The following is a 17,796-nucleotide window of genomic DNA, read 5'->3' on the forward strand; positions in this document are numbered from 1 at the left end:
AAGAAGTTACCATATCAGTAAGGTGAGCGGGTGACATCACCAGGGTCTAGAGATACTCAAAGGATAACAAAGGATTGTTATAAACAACTTTGTCAATAAATCCCACAATTCAGATGATATAAAAAATAAGCAGTGCCAATTCTAAAATATGATATGAGCCTAGCATTGCCCTGATACCAAAATCAGGAAAGGGTAGTGTAAGAAAACATTTTGCACTAACATCTTTAGTACAAAAGTCTAAACAAAATTTTGGCAAATATAATAAAACAGTATGTAAAAATGATAATACAATCGTACTAAGTGTATTGGTTTCATGACCGTTTGTTCAGGATTCATTTAACATTTAAAAATCAGTTTATGTTATCTACTATACAATGAACCACAAAAGAAAACTTACATGTTAATTTAATAAAACCACAGAAAAAAATGTTTGACAAAATCTTATATTCATTTCTGATAGAAATGTTCAGCAAACTAGAAATGTAAGAAAATTTCCTCAACTTGATGAATGACATCTGTAGAAAACCCACAGCTAACCCTATAATAGTGACAGACTTAATACTTTCCTCTTGAGATCAAGAACAAAGAGAGCACTATCAAACAAATCACCAATCAAAAACAGCTCGTATGTCTGCTTCTATACTGAAGGTTGTAGGCAGTGAGATCAAGCAAAAAAAATAAATGAAAGATACTCACATGGGAAGAAATAAAACTCCCTTTATTCACAGAAATGATCATCTATGTAGACTATTAATTGGCATGTAGAAAAAAGTACTACTAGAACTGACTATGATTTTAACAACGCATGATACAAGAGGAATACACGTAAATCAGATGTTTTTCTATATATTAGCATTAAGTATTCAAAATTTGAAATTTAAAAAATATGTTACAATAGCATAAACTATGAAATACCTAGGGATGAATCTATGAAAAGATCTTTAAGAACAGTACAGTGCAAACTACATAGCACTGTTAAGAGAGATTAAGTAGACCTAAATAAATGAAGAGACGTGGTTTTTGAGTTGAAAGACTCGATATTATTAAGAGGTAAATTGTGCCCAAACTGACCTATAGAGTTAATGCAAATCCGATAAAATAAATCTCAGCAAGACATTTTGTTAGAAATTAATAAGCTGATGCTAAAATTAGTATGGAAATGCAAAGGACTTGAGATTAACTAAAACAACTGAAATAAGAAAAACAAATGTGTAAGGCTAGCACTACACACTGAAAGAATTTAAAGGTACAATAATCAAACAAATAGGTCAAAGAATAGAGAAGAGTCCAAAAATAGGGCCATACAAATAACTTTTGAAGATATTAAGAGCAAAATCTGAACCATAAGACATAATTTGCAGTGAAAACATTACGTCAAATCTTAAAATCATAAGACAAAAATATTAAGAAACACGACTCAGATTCCTGTCACTTCTCAAAGCATCTCCGTCGCGAACATGGCTTTGCCACCCTTTTTCGGCCAGGGTCGCCCAGGCCCACTGCCCCCGCAGCCGCCGCCTCCCGCTCCCTTAGGCTGTCAGCCACCGCCGCTGCCCTTCCCGGCTTTCCCGCCGCCTCTCCCCCAGCGGCCCGGCCCTTTTCCAGGGGCCTCCGCCCCCTTTCTTCAGCCTCCGCTGGCTCTGCAGCCCCGAGCCTCCGCGGAAGCCTCCCACGGCGGCGGCGGCACTGGCGCCTTCTACCCGGTGCCACCACTGCCGCCCCAGTGCCGGCCCTTCCCGGGGACCGACGCCGGCGAGCGGCCGTGGCTGCCGCCTCCCGGCCCGGGGCCGCCCTGGAGCCCGCGCTGCCCTGAGACGCCGCCGCCGGCCGACATGGTTGGGGATGCGGCCCTCCAGCGCCTGCGCGACCGGCAGTGGCTGGAGGCGGTGTTTGGGACCCCGCGGCAGGCGGGCTGTCCGGTTCCCCAGCGCACGCAAGCCGGGTCCAGTCTTGGCGAAGTACGCGCGCAATTGCGCGGGGCTCTGCGCCTGGTGCGGCGGCTACGCGGCCTCAGCCAGGCCTTGCACGAGGCCGAAGCAGACGACGCCGCCTGGGCCCTACAGCCGTTGACCCAGGCTGCCCATGTGGGTGAGGCGCGGAGAAGGCTGGAGAGGGTCCTGCGCCGCCGGCTGCGGCTTCACGAGAGGGCCCGGGAACGCGAGGCCGAGCGGGAGGCAGAGGCCGCGCGAGCGGTGGAACGCGAGCAGGAGATTGACCGCTGGAGGGTCAAGTGTGTGCAGGAGGTAGAGAAGAAGCGGGAGCAGGAACTCAAAGCAGCTGCTGATGGCGTACTGTCTGAAGTGAGGAAAAAACAAGCAGATACTAAAAGAATGGTGGACATTCTTTGGGCTTTGGAGAAGTTGAGGGAACTGAGGAAAGAGGCTGCAGCACGGAAAGGGGTCTGTCCTCCAGCTTCAGCAGATGAAACTTTTGAGCATCATCTTCAGTGACTGCGAAAACTCATTAAAAAGCGCTCTAACGGTATGAAGCTGAAGAGAGAGCCCTCAGGGTTATATGCTGGAAGGAGAACAAGAGGAAGAGAGGAAAAGAGAATTAGAAAAGAAACAAAGAAAAGAAAAAGAGAAAATTTTACTTCAGAAACGTGAAATTGAGTCCAAGTTGTTTGGGGATCCAGACGAGTTCCCACTTGCTCATCTCTTGGAGCCTTTCCGACAGTATTACCTCCAAGCAGAGCACTCCCTGCCAGCGCTCATCCAGATCAGGCATGATTGGGATCAGTACCTGGTGCCATCTGATCATCCCAAAGGCAACTTCATTCCCCAAGGATGGGTCCTTCCCCCGCTCCCCAGCAACGACATCTGGGCAACTGCTGTTAAACTGCATTAGTAAAGATGCTCCCGGAGTGTGGTTCAGCCAACGCTCTTTCCAGCTCTAAATATTAGTGATGCTGCCATCTTTTGCTGTAGACTAAACTGCAACTTCTAAATTCCATGTGGTGTTCCCCTACCCTGAAGTTACGCTTTCCTTCTGTGCTCTGTGCTGGCCAGAGGTGCCTCTTGAATCAGGAGATTAATGTGGTTCTTCAGGAAAGGACTTAGGTGAACTGAGGTTATTACCACAGGCAGTGAATGACCTTGGTTCACCAGATTTGCCTCTATTTTGAGGGGCTTGTTCCAGAGTGACTTAATTTACTCCAGCTTCCTTGTGTGTGATGGGTAAGTACACTCACTCAATACAGGTGTGCGATGGGTAGATTGCACAACCCTGCCACCAATAGTGAGTGTGTGAAGGCAAGCTTGATGCAAAACCTCCTGACCTTTTCTACCTGAAGAGTGCTTTCACTTCTAGGAAGAAAGTCAAAAACTTGTTATCTTCGGTTTTGTTAATCCCAGTTTGTGTGCAGCTTGGGAGGCTGCTATTTAGGAAGATGGCAATGGCTGTAGGCTGAGTTGCCAGAAAAGACAGTGGCCTAGTTTTATTTTCATGTGGAGAACTTAGAAAACCTTAAGAGAACCCAAATTGGATTGTGTTTTAATGGACGATGGCTGTATTTTTTCCATGTTAGAAGGATCCTAATGAAAGCACCTGTTTTTTTACATGTCTAAGGGTCTAGTTCAGAATCACCAAGGATATTTCCCTGATGGGAGTGCGACCTTAACCTCACTCTGTCACATTGTAGGAGCCAGTGTAGCTATGGAATTATCTTAGGAACTGAAGCTTCTAAAACTATCCATGTAGTCAAATCCGGGGGGAAAGCAAATAAAAATAAAACTTATTTTTTATATTCATTAATAAATGCTGTTGTGCTTGGAGATTATCACTCATATAAACATCATTTTTTTGGTTCTGCTTTGTTTTTTTGCCAATTTTGTTATTTATATTTTCAAAAAACAATAAAAATCATTTTTTATTTAAAAAAATATTAAGAAACACAAAGGAATTCAAAATCTCATAATAAAACAAGATTCACAAAAGACAATTGTAAAATAACCTCATTGGAAATACCAGTGTTCAAATGGCTCTGCCATTAGCATGGCTTAGGCAGCCTGTGGTGTTATCAGGCTTACAGTCAGTGACCACATCTAATGAGCACTCCTCCGATTTTGTTCAGTTGCATTATTAGTCTGCACTAAAATTGACCATAACTCCTTGAGTAGTAATTGACATTAGGCAAATGGAGAAAAATCTAGTGCATTCAATTGCTTCAGGAAAACGATACTTTCAGAGATGTGCAGTTTCAGAACAAACAGAAGAGAACAAGTTGGTGAGGCTTCTCATTGAAAAATAGTGAAAAATTGAATAGTAAAAATATTAATTATAATTATGGCTGGGCATGGTGGCTGACAACTGTAATCCCAGCCCTTCAGGGGGCCAAGGTGGGAGAATCATTTGAGCTCAGGAGTGCGAGACCAGTATGGGCAATGTAGTGAAAACTCATCTCTACAGAAAAGAAGAGAGGAAGAGGAAGAGGAAGAAGAAGAAGGAGAAGGAGGAAGAAAAAGAGAAAGAGGAATAAGAAGGAGGAGGAGGAAAAACAAAAAAAAAAAAAGAAAAATAATAATCATGGTAAATTGGAATAAGCTGAGCCTGCAATATGAACAGTGAGTGTCTGATGGTACTGAAAGATACAGGTAAGAAAGAGAGATAAGCATACATATTTAAACTTCCAATATTTTTACAAAATTGCTATATAACAGTATATGTCAATACAAATCAAATTGTTTAATTCTTACATTCACATCTAGGTTTCTTAACAATAACCTATTTAAAATTGCTATTTAGAAATTTAGATCAATGTTTATCAACATGCTAAGTTGATAATGATTTTATGGAATGAAAAAATAGTCTACACACAGCTTGTGAGGTATAATATCGTGTATTCAATTATTAATTGGGATAAATAAATATTTTTTGAAACATTCTGGTGGGGTGTATGTGTATATGTGCGAACTAAAAAGTTGATAGGGTTGTGGTGGTAGGATTTTTCTCTTTCTTTATATTAATTTACACTCTAAATCACAAAATCTTATATATTATTAGAGATAAAAACAGGTAAGCTAAATAAAATTAATTAACTGGTAAAAGAAAAAATGAGAAATCCTGCCAAGAATCGCTGGTTCTAAAAAAACTAATTCAGTCATTTAATTTTTTCATAGTAATTACAAGTTCAGTTTATGGTGTAAAAATAAAGCATAAAATAGTTATATCACATAACAGTACATTTTATAGTATAGTCAAAATGTAGCAAAATTGTCCCGAACTTTCAGTTTTATATCATGCATATTATTTGGAGTAACTGATCATCAGTCATCTCACAAAGTGATTTGTACTTCAAAAAACAAAAACAAAATCTTCTCTTCAAACAGATCGAGTTAGAGGTTAAAGCTCACCCTACCTTTCTGACACTCTTTTTTCTGTTTCTATGCCGTTTTTCTTTTATCCTCTCTTCTCTTTTAACATCTTCTGCCATCTTTGTCAGAAGTAACATTTCTTTTGCCTTCCATTCCTAGAAATCACAACGTTACTGCACTTGGCATGTGTTCCCTTCATAACAATATCTTTGTATTTTGTCCCACCAAAAAGTATATTAAAGAAGTCAGAGCCTAATAGAAATCAGGTTAAGCAAAACAGAAGTCATACATTGCATTTAGAATAGACTTTTCTTCTTCATTCTTATTAGGAATGTAGATATGATTATTTTTTACTAAAGCTAAATTTAAAAAAAATTCCTCTCCACAATAAAGGCTTTAAGAGAGTTCAATAGTGTCTGGTAACTTTCTAACTGTTCTTTTAGAGTAGAAACTGGCTCATATACATACTTCCTGGTATCCACCTCACAATTTTATGTAACAACTTGTGTATTACAGCTATGAAGAATATTTAGTGGAAACAAATTATTTTGAACTGAAATGACTTCAGGCAGTACAATGTACAGTTAAAATTATTTACAAGTGAAACAACGGTACACAATTTATCTCTTAATATTTTAAAGTTATTATCTCTCACCTCTTCGATTTTTCTACGAAGAGCAAGTTTTCTTCTTGTGTGTTCCCGCTGTCGTCTTTTTTCTCTATCCATCAGGTATAGGCATTGTTCTTCTGCTGTGCGTTCAAGTTGTTCTAGTTTTCTACTTATCATATCCAAATATCTGAATGAGTACAAATATTACTGAAGGTGAATTAGCTGTTTCGTTTATGATGGCATCACCTGTTATGCCATTTCCAAACCACTTCCTTGCTTACCTTTCATTTCTCGAGCTACAGGAATTTTACTGTTTTTCTAACAGTCCTGTTTATAAACCTTTAAAACAGCTTTGAATGTCCACTGGATAAACAATGAAATGAAGGCATAAAGATATTCTTTGAAACCAAGGAGAATAAAGACACAATGTACCAGAATCTCTGCGACATATTTAAAGCAGTGTCTAAAGGAAAATTTATAGCAATAAATTCCCACATGAGAAGCAATGAAATATCTAAAATTGACACCCTATCATCAAAATTAAAAGAGCTAGAGGAGCAAGATCAAAAAAATTCAAAGCTAGCAGAAGACAGGGAATAATTAAGATCAGAGCAGAACTGAAGGAGATAGAGGCACAAAAAAACCCTTCAAAAAATCAATATTTCTAGGAGCCGGTTTTTGAAAAGATCAACAAAATAGAAGACCACTAGCCAGATTAATAAAAAAGAAAAGACAGAAGAATCAAACAGACGCAATAAAAAACAATAAAGGGGATATCACCACCGATTCCACAGAAATACAAACTACTATCAGAGATTACTACAAATAACTCTATGCACATAAACCAGTGAACCTGAAAAAAATGGATAAATTCCTGGACACTTGCACACTCCCAAGCCTAAACCAGGAAGAAGTTGAAACCCTGAATAGACCAATAACAAGGGCTGAAGTTGAGGCAGCAATTAATAGCCTACCAACCAAAAAGAGTCTAGGTCTAGATGGATTCACAACCAAATTCCACCAGAAATACTAAGAGGAGCTGGTACCACTGGTTCTGAAACTATTCCAAACAATCCAAAAAGAGGGAATCCTTCCAAAATCGTTTTATGAGACCAACATCATCCTGATACCAAAACCTAGCAGAGACTCAACAAAAAAAGAAAACTTCAGCCAATATCCATGAGGAATATCAGTGCAAAAATCTTCAATAAAATACTGGAAAACCGACTGCTACAGCACATCAAAAAGCTTATCCCTCATGATCAAGTAGGCTTCATCCCAGGGATGCAAGGCTGGTTCAACATATGCAAGTCTATAAAGGTAACCCACCACATAAACAGAACCAAAGACAAAAACCACATGATTATCTCAATCGATCCAGAGAAGGCCTTCAACAAAATTCAACAGCACTTTATGCTAAAAACTCTCAATAAACTAGGTATTGATGGAATGTACCTCAAAATAATAAAAGCTATATATGACAAACCCACAGCCAATAACATACTGAATGGGCAAAAACTGGAAGCATTCCCTTTGAAATCTGGCACTAGACAAGGATGCCCTCCCTCAATACCACTCCTATTCAATATAGTATTGGCAATTATAGCCAGAGCAATCAGGCAAGAAAAAGAAAGTGTATTCAATTAGGAAAGGAGAAAGTCAAATTGTCTCTATTTGTAGACAACATGATTGTATATTTAGAAGACCCCATCATCTCAGCCCAAAATCTCCTGAAACTGATAAGCAACTTCAGCAAAGTCTCAGGATACAAAATCAATGTACAAAAATCACAAGCATTTCTATACACCAATAACAGACTTAAAGAAAGCAAAATCAAGAGTGAACTGCCATTCACAATTGCTACAAAGAGAATAAAATACCTAGGAATGCAACTAACAAAGGATGTAAAGGACCTCTTCAAGGAGAACTACAAACCACTGCTCAAGGAAATAAGAGAGGACACAAACAGATGGAAAAACATTCCATGCTCATGGTTAGGAAGAATCAATATTGTGGAAATGGCCATACTGCCCAAAGTAATTTATAGATTCAACACTATCCCCATCAAGCTACTATGACCCTCTTCACAGAACTGGAAAGAAACCACCTTAAACTTCATATGGAAGCAAAAGAGAGCCCGCATAGCCAAGTCGATTCTAAGCAAATAGAACAAAGCGGGAGGCATCACACTATCTGACTTCAAACTATACTACAAAGACTACATTAATCAAAACAGCATAGTACTGGTACCAAAACAGAGATATAGACCAATGGAACACATCAGAGGCCTCGGAGACAATGCCAGACATCTATAACCGTCTGATCTTTGACAAATCCGACAAAAACAAACAATGGTAAAAGGATTCCCTGTTTAATAAATGGTGTTGGGAAAACTGGCTAGCTATGTGCAGAAAGCAGAAACTGGACCCATTCCTGATACCTTACACTAAAATTAACTCCAGATAGATTAAAGACTCAAACATAAGGCCTAATACCATAAAAACTCTAGAAGAAAACCAACGCAAAACCATTCAGGACATAGGCAAAAGCAAGGACTCCATGACTAAAACACCAAAAGCATTGGGAACAAAAGCCAAAATAGACAAATTGTGTCTAATTAAACTCCAGAGCTCTGTGCAGCAAAAGAAACAATCATTAGAATGAACTGGCAACCAACAGAATGGGAAAAAATTTTTGCAATCATTAAAAAATCTGGAGACAACAGATGCTGGAGAGGATGTGGAGAAATAGGAACACTTTTACACTGTTGTTGAGAGTGTAAATTAGTTCAACCATTGTGGAAGACGGTGTGGCAATTCCTCAAGGACCTAGAAATAGAAATTCCATTTGACCCAGCAATCCCATTACTGCATATATAGCCAAAGGATTATAAATCATTCTATTGTAAAGCCACATGCATATGTATGTTCACTGCAGTACTGTTTACAACAGCAAAGACCTGGTACCAACCCGAATGCCCATTGATGACAGACTGGACAAAGAAAATGTGGCACATATATACCATGGAACACTATGTAGTCATAAAAAACGATGAGTTCATGTCCTTTGTGGGGACATGGATGAATCTAGAAACCATCATTCTCAGCAAACTGACACAAGAACAGAAAATCAAACACCGCATGTTCTCACTCATAGGTGGGTGTTGAACAATGAGAAGACATGGACACAGGGAAAAGAGCATCACAAACTGGGGTGTGTTGAGGGGACTGGGGAGGGACAGCAGCGGGTGGGGAGGTTAGGGAGGTATAACATGGGGAAAAATGCCAGATACAGGTGACGGGGGATGGAAGCGCAAACCACATTGCTATGTAGGTAGCTATGCAACAATCCTGCATGTTCTGCACATGTACCCCAGAACCTAAAGTGCAATAAAAAATACACACATATATATATATATGAAAGATTTGTTGACTTCAAAAAAAACCAGCCTAACCCACCAACTCAGCATGTTTTACTCATTATAAGGTCTTCCCAATACCCAGTTATCTGATATGATGGCAAAGATAATGGTAAAAAGTGAACCGAAGTTATTCAAAACATATTTCACAGTAAGCATTCATAAATCAGCAGGTTTAAGAAGGTGTGCTTGCAAATATGGCTGAAATAGCTGAAACTGTAACTTCAAAAGTAGAAAAAGAAAATGAATTCTCTAAGAAAAAGTGGGCATTGGGTTCCTTATACTTTATAAGTCCTTTAACAAACCTCCCATCTGTAGTCTGCATCTCTGGTACATCAATATGTATTATGGTAACAATACCATGTAATGAAACCATGGAATGTATATAGAAGTCAGGTAATGTAGCCAAATTCCTTACTCCATCCCTAGGACAGGAGAAAGAACTATAAAATCCTTACTTCCTAAGAAATGGGCTTGTTCATGGAATGGCCATGATTGACTATGACTGAGTCATATCTAAATGAGTTTATGCTCTTTTTTTATAGACAACACATATTTATATTGGCATCAGTGATACCAAATCTGTTTTTGACTTTGCACTAACTTCCTCAAACAATGCTCTCAATCCTTAAAGATGAATCATAAAAAGCTGTTATTATTTGAGGCATGTGCTAAAGATTCTTTCTCTCCCTATTCTACTATAGAAAAATTTTGGATCTAATTTTTCCTTCAATGATCAGTTTGCCTTATCCCTGGGGCTTTCAGCAACCCTAACTCCTCTGGTAGTAAATTCTTCCACCTCTTGGTTTTGCTTCCTTCTGCACTCTGAAAAATCCAGGAGAATGGTGTCTAGGTCTTACAATAAGTTGTTCAATTCTTTCTAGTATTTTCCAACTTATTTGAGTCCACAATAGTATTTTCCAACTTATTTGGGTCCACAACATACACATAAAATATCCATCAAGTTTTATCTTACCTATGCCTCGTTAACCGCTCCTGGTCCTTGACAGATTCAGTGCCCTCCTTTAACAACCAGTTCTGGACTTGGGCAACATCAGAATATTGAGGGATTTGATTGTTTTCTGGTACGTTATATAGTTGTTTCACAAGTATTTTCTATTTAAGAAATGTGTATATTACATATATATATAATGTTTTTTACATTTCCCAGAAATAGAATCATATAAATTCCTACATTTTATAAATGCTTAATTCTGTTTAATTGCATTTACATCTATTTTGAATCCATTAAAGATGTAGACAAGTAAAACAAAATTAAGATTCATCTCTCTAAAAATAAAAGGTAAAATTTCCATTTATTTGTCAACATATTCTAAGTAACTTAAATAAAAATATGCAGGAAGTAGAGAAGAAACACTGGGCACCGAAAGAAGTGGGGAAAATATAGAATACTTAGAAGTATACAGAAGTCCTTCTCATTTTTATTCAGTCCTCTTATTTTTAGAACATACCTTCGCAAACACACATATACACACATCTTTGTCATTTTGATCCAAACCTCTTGACCCTAAAATCTGAATACACACACACACACACACACACACATACACACACACACACATCTTTGAGTCAAAAATCAAAAGGAAGTCACTCTCCATAACAGCTCACTACACCCAATCATTCCACTTCACATTTAAGAACAACATTTTTACTGGATGAATACAGGTGCACCTGTATGAGTTCAAACACAGAATGTACATGTTCTTGAATCACCATAGAACATTACAGGTATTTATTGTTATTTTCCTATGGCTCAAACTGTTTTAGGTTTTACTTAAGAATCTTTCTGCCACAAGAGATGTTTCTTATTGGCCTTAGCTCAGGGGGAAACAACACATCTGACTAGTGATTTAATTACTAAATTATGCCAGCTACTACTAATGTGTTGATGGATTACCCAGTCCCTTTTCCATTCTTGGCCAAACATAGCTGCATCCAAATAATGTTTATTCCTACTCTAAATTTTCAATTGAAAAAATATGCAATTACTTTATTAATAATTAAGAATCAAATATGATTTAAAAAACACTCTACATATAAGTAAGGATTTCTTCCAAACTCTATGTAAACAAACCAAATTTAAGTGTTTAACTCACTTGTTCTCTTATATAGTTTCTTTCAAAGTCTAATTTTAAACTGGTAAGGTATTGCCTGTACTTATTAAATTCTCTCAAAGTACATACAACCTACAAACAAAAAGGAAAACACATCAATATTTAAAAAATATTAAATATATTAAAATTATATAAATATTTTAAATATATATTTTAAAATTATTTTAATGATTTAAAAATCACTTTCCAAAAAAATAGGAGTGACCTACAATTTAATGACATTTTGGCCTAAAGAGTAATAAACTGCTAACAATGTTGTAGAGTAGTATCTTTCTGCATTTGTTAATCAGCAAGAAATTTCTATCCAAAAATATAACTTAGGCTGAGGCAAGAGGATTTCTTGAGGCCAGGAGTTTGAGATAAGCCTGGACAACACAGCAAGACCCCATCTCTTAAAAAAAAAAACAACAAAAAACCAGGTGGGAGGGTATGTGCCTGTGCCAGCTGCTTAGGAGGCTGAGGCAGGAACACAGCTTGAGCCCAGGAGGTCAAAGCTGCCATGAGCCATGATTATGCCATTGCACTCCTGTGTAGGTAACAAAGTGAGAACCTGTCTCTAAAAACCTGTCTCTAAAGTATACATATCACTTTATTAATATGACTAATATCATAAAAGAAGTTTAGTCAACAAATTTAGAGTTATCACAGTAATAATTTAAATTAGCTGTAACTGGATTATAATTTTGCATGTAATAACATTGTAAGACTCCAACTGGAAAATACTCTATCAAGGTTCTAACAGACTGAAATTTGTAGGTTTTTATTTCATCTCAAGTTTTAAAAGTATGTGGAACAGAATCCTCGACAATTATACGTTGTATAATTATATAATTAAATACACTATATAATGCCATTAAAGACAAAGAAGGCTATAATACACATGGGAAAATTAATATGTCTTTGTATTCTCAAATTATTTGTCAATAATTTTTCATATTACAAAGAAAAAAGGTGAAGGAAGAGTAGTTTTATTTAGCAACAACTGTTGTCTGATTTCTCTTGATCCAAATACTGAGAAATGTATAGAACTGCCTATTAAGTATTGTCTCATGACCAGGTTCAAAGTGACACAGGCCCCCCGCCCCCAGTGAGGTATAGAAACAAGTTTATATCAAGTTTTAAAGGGTTTCATTGATTAAAAAAAGAAGTAATGTTTAACCCACTTTATTATTGCTGGTGACATAGCCACCTTTCTTTAATCTCTTCAGAATATCTTTGCGCTTATAGTATGCTTTTAAATGTGGATCATGGAGGCTGTTATATTGGTTTTCCAAAAGTCGACAATAAGGATCAGTCAGGTTAAAACCATAAGAAGGTCGAACAAGCTGCAAACACAGAGTCAAAAATATGTAAAATTAATGCATTTTTACTTAAAAAAAATCTATCACAATAATTAGAATGTTCATTGAAAATAATGTGGAACAAAAATCTGAAGTGGAGAAAAACAGCTACAGAAAAATTGATGTTGGGTGTGCTTTCCTGCCTTTCTCTTCCTCTTTGCTCACCTGCATAAGTTATCCCAAAGACTCACCTTCCCTCAATCAGTTTCTCCTCTAATCATCTCCAGACCCTGGCTCTCAGTCAAATAAGAAAAAAGAAGAGGAAAAGAAAGGGAATAGATTATAGTTTGTATTAAGGTATAAAGCCAATGCTAGGATTCTTTATTTTCCTCCTCCCTTTCTCAAATCAGAACATTATATTCGAAAGATAAAGGGATAATAGTAATTATAATTTGATTTCAATCATCTTAAAATGAACAAAAATAACAAAATGTTCATCAAAATTTATGAAAATAACTAACAAATCGTAAAAGTAAAAGTTGGATATTAAAGATTTTGAGTTAAAGAGTCATTGCATCTTGGGGTTTTTAATGCATGAAATGAACAGTCTCTGAGTGCTAGAATAAGACAAATACCTGAGGTCTATATTATGCAATTGAACATATTGAAGAACTAATTTTTAAAACTGAAGTTTATTCATTTGTGTGAAGACCAAATACACCTTTAGGCAATAGCCATTGAAATATATAAGGAGGAAAAGATAATCAGTTATTAGTTATGTTTCTATATCTGCTGCATTAGAGAAAGAAGCTGAGTTATTCAATCTCACCACAAATTAAAACATTAGCAAAGTGAGTTTTTTTGGTGTGAGTTCTCAGTTTTTCAATGGCAGGACGCTGATAATGGCTTATTGGGGGACTTCTGAAATGGAAAAAGTAGAGAATGAGAGTAGGAAGCTGTGCTAATGTTGTTTTTTACATCCTTTCTTTCTAAGTTTGCTGGGCCAGAACAACATATGTTTTATAATAGTTCAAAATAATGTCAAATCAGGAAATGACTCAGGGGACAGATAATTGGAGTATGTTGGTAATATGGCAAACCAGAGAGCATCTGCCCTTGCAGGTACACAGTTCAATTTATACTACCACAGCAATACTAAGCACCAATCCAGACATGTGTAGAGGCACCAATTTGTGACCTCTGTTTTCAGTTTGGCTGTAGCCACAGTTGCAGTCCAGATCCTAAACACTATGGAGCCTGGCTAGGTTGGACCCTTAAAAGAACTCCAGAAAGATAGGTAGGAGGATGCTTTGTATATGAGTAAAAGGTAGATGAGAGGAACGTTAATAGGATACTAGCTCTTCCTTTGCATTTAAAAGCTTCTTTAAGTTTCTGACCTCTTGTGTAACACTAAACTTTAATCCCTTCCAAGGAGTCTAACCAGAAAGCTAGATTCCCTGATTACCAATGCTTTCCTGAGAAGGTAAAGAAAGGACTCCCATAGGAGAAAGCCTTGAATTCAGTGAGTTCACAAATGAAGCCCAGATCTTTTCTGGAAGGGAAATAATAACAGTAAGTCAAGGAGTGTACTGAATATTTATTTCAGATATTGACATTTAGCTGTAAACTTTTTAAAAATGTTAACTTTTAGCCGTGACAGGCATATGTGTCTCAATACCAAACCTGAAGTGCTACTGACCTGTAAACTAAGAACACCTTTAAACAGATCCACCCATCTGAGCCAGAGTAACCTTTCTATTGCCAATTAATATATCTGGTTTCCCTTAAAATGTAAATATAAAGCGTGACTTCATGAAGAAGGGTACTCTGAAAGAGAAAAGTCTTCAGAAAAACTAGTATGGTGCCTAATTATCACGAAACAAATTTGGGGATAAATAATGTAATAAAAATCGAACATCTTTTTGAAAAGTAGTAGACAAGTGACTTAATGGTAGACAGAGAAGATGGCAATAGAGTAAAAAGAATATATTTGAGGGAGGAGACCAAAGACGGAGTTCTAAGTTTATACACTAAAGAGGAATTATATCTCCTATAATGGAATAAGTTTCAAGCATGTTTTTGCAAAGTTTGTGTGGATGTGACTCAAATTGTTTGAAGATGATGTATTTGTAGTTCACTTGCTCTAATGTAATAGAACAGATCAGTTTTTTAAAAGGGCAATTATACTTTTTCCAGAAAGAAAACTTGCTTTAAGAAATCATGTTTATTTAGTATATTAGATTGACTGTATGCCCCTAAAATTCATATGCAATCTGAACCTTCAATGTGATGCCATTAGGAGCTGGGGCCTTGAGGGATAATTAAGTCATGATGGTGGAGTCTTCATCAAGAGGGTAATGTTCCTATAGAGACCACAGGGAATGCTCTAGCCTTCTTACTACCATGCTGGGAGGTAATGAAAAGACTGCAAAGGGCCCTCACCAGAATCTGACCATGCTGGTGTCCTGGTCTTGGACTTCCAGCTCCAGAACAATGATAAATACGTTTATGTTATTTCTAAGCCACCAATCTATGGTACATTGTTATAACAGCCTGAACTGTATAAGGCATTAGGCAAGTATCAAATACCAAGGGGTTCTACTCATTTCTGATGACATCATAGACATTAGAAGGGTAAGTAGGTCACTTAGAATTCTATCTTGTATAACTTTCTGCAAAATTGATAAAAGCAACCAGTCAATAAGAATGTACTAAACCCCCTTCAACATTGACTACTTAGTCAAAGGCTGAGGAGGTATGGGGGTAGGTTTGGTGTTGAGGACTAAAACATGAAAAGGCTTAAGGGACGTACACACTATAATCCAGTACAATTAAGCCTGGTTTGTATAAGAGATCGTACAAATCCAGGTCAACATGAATCCTAAGCAAAGATCAATTAATTGGGCGGGGGCGAGTGGCTATAACAGTTCAGGGTTTCTTAAAAGATATCTCAGACTCATAGACTGGGGAGAAGAAGACAGAGTATGCCAGGTTTGGGGGCAAAGCTGACAAAATACAGAAGTATTAGCCTCGTATTCATGGGTAGGTGTAAAAGACATCACTTAAAGAACTGAGCCTCTGGTTGGAGACAATACTGGATGAAAAGGCTGGGGCACATTATGGAGTCTCTTCCTCATCGAGGCAGGCCTTTCTTTCATTGAAATGAGGTTAAAGTACTAACATACTAACTCATTTTAACTCCCACTGTTTTAGTTCTTTTTTTTTTTTAATTTATTTGTTTAAAACAGTATTCAACTCAAAACAAAATAATGTGTCCTGTGAAGAGAGTTTGGTCCAAGATGGTCAGTTAAAGTAATACACATAATTAAATGGCAGCTAGCACTAATAGCCTTTCACCTCCCAAACATGTTTCTAGGTACATCAAAACTTACTATGTATGTATATATGAAGTTTTATTATAAGGAATATTAATATGGTACCATGAATTGTAAATTAAGTACTAAGAATTTAAACTTTCTGGCCTATGATTATGTCCAAACCATATTAGATGAAAATGCTTCATATGCATTCTCAACAATACCTTCGGTCAGATTTTTTTTTTCCTGTGACTGTTGATGCAAATTCCTTGAATGGATGTTGTATGATGCAGCCTCTGAATTGAACAGAAAGTAGTAAAGGCTAAAGGAAAGAAAACGATAAAAACTCGTTCACCTTTTCACCGATATTTGTAGTATAGTACACAGCATTGCTTCCGGGGATCACAGGCAGCTTGACCCCGAGAGGTAGATCCAATAGCTGAGCAGCTCCAACAAAGTGGGTGTTGTGCACGCCCTGTCAGACACAATTGGAGAGTTTTGCTATTTCCTCTTAGGCAGTATTCCTCTCGTTTAGACCAATCTACTTCCACTCCAACCAAAGACACCGAGGAATCACACAGTCAGGCAGGGTTCAAGGCCTCCTGAGGTCCTCCCGCTTCCCGGGTCACCAGCTCCCCTGGCGTCCCACGCCTACCAGTTGAGGCGGGTACAGTCCGAGTCACCGCCACCGCCCCCGGGCGCCCCAAGAGGGCGGCCTCCTGAAGCGGGACAGTTGGGAGCCTCGCGACCCTTGCGTGAGTGGCGATCCCTGCCCCGCTCCCCACCATGCCTGCGGCCGCCAGAGGAAGACGCCGCCCGGCTTGAGGCTACTCACGTCTCCGCACTGCTCTCTGTCTGCGGCCAGGACGCTGGCGACCGTCTTGGTGACGGCGACATGGTCAGGCTTGGAGCAGCGCTGAGGTACAGCTCCATGGTCGGCACGGGCCCCTCCGCTCTCCTTCCCTTGCATGTGGTTGCCCCTCTGTCCGGACTCGACCAGGAAAGGCCAGGGCCTCACGACCGCAGCCTCTACCCGCAGCGTTCCAGAATCCTAACGGCAGCGGTTCCAGAAGGGCGGTGGCCTCCTGAGGGGGGGGGCGTGGCTCACGCTGGGCCCGAGAGCTCCCGCAGAGTTGGAGAAATCGACCCTAGAGGCCTGATCTGAGAGGACCACAGTGGAAACTTCTTCCCTCTCTGAAACCATCACCCCTCAGCCAATCCTAACGAAAACGTTTAAGCTATTTTGGTCGGTAGCTGGCTAGTTTCTCCTGGCCTCCAAGGAGCCCTGTTCCGTTCTATAAAAATTCCCGAGTGGTTGTTTTTGCCCATTCTACATCTTCCCTCATAGAGACCACACCCCATGCCCAGGCTCCCACAACTTCTTCCCACACCAGGTCCACAAGGCGGAGGGGTTGGCTTCCTAAGGGGCTCATTGTCTTCCTCTTGCCTCCTCTGTCCCCTAGGCTTCCTTCTCCTTTCTAGCGCTCTTTACCATTCTCCCACTGCCTCCTCTTGCTGATCCTGTTGCATATACTTACACTGTAATAAATCTTATAAGTGAGCACAACTTTATATGGAGTTCAATGTGTCCTAGGAATCACCAGTTCTGGGTGGTATTGGAGATTCCAGAAGCACTGACCCAACCAATATAATATTTCAATAGTTTTGAAACTTAGAGTCTTTTATTATTTGACTAACAAATACTCTTTTTATTTAGGTGAAAT

General features: G+C 38.6%; 1 protein-coding gene and 1 pseudogene across 1 annotated transcript in view; one reads left to right on the forward strand and one right to left on the reverse strand.

Moving 5' to 3' along the window:
- Window positions 1–17,131, reverse strand: part of LOC103793784 (fibrous sheath-interacting protein 2) — a 99,277-nt gene extending 82,146 nt beyond the window's left edge. Inside the window, 8 exon segments of the mRNA XM_035304896.3 lie at window positions 5,357–5,467; window positions 5,968–6,109; window positions 10,317–10,456; window positions 11,458–11,547; window positions 12,639–12,800; window positions 16,428–16,547; window positions 16,908–16,987; window positions 16,990–17,131. Of these exon segments, the coding sequence (XP_035160787.3) occupies window positions 5,357–5,467; window positions 5,968–6,109; window positions 10,317–10,456; window positions 11,458–11,547; window positions 12,639–12,800; window positions 16,428–16,547; window positions 16,908–16,987; window positions 16,990–17,005 (861 nt within the window). The 5' untranslated portion in view covers window positions 17,006–17,131.
- LOC144576657 (programmed cell death protein 7 pseudogene) lies at window positions 1,431–2,991 on the forward strand (annotated as a pseudogene).
- Window positions 17,132–17,796: the final 665 nt, after the last annotated feature.

The sequence above is a fragment of the Callithrix jacchus genome, chromosome 6, assembly GCF_049354715.1.
Source record: "Callithrix jacchus isolate 240 chromosome 6, calJac240_pri, whole genome shotgun sequence".
In the NCBI taxonomy this organism is placed as follows: domain Eukaryota; kingdom Metazoa; phylum Chordata; class Mammalia; order Primates; family Cebidae; genus Callithrix; species Callithrix jacchus.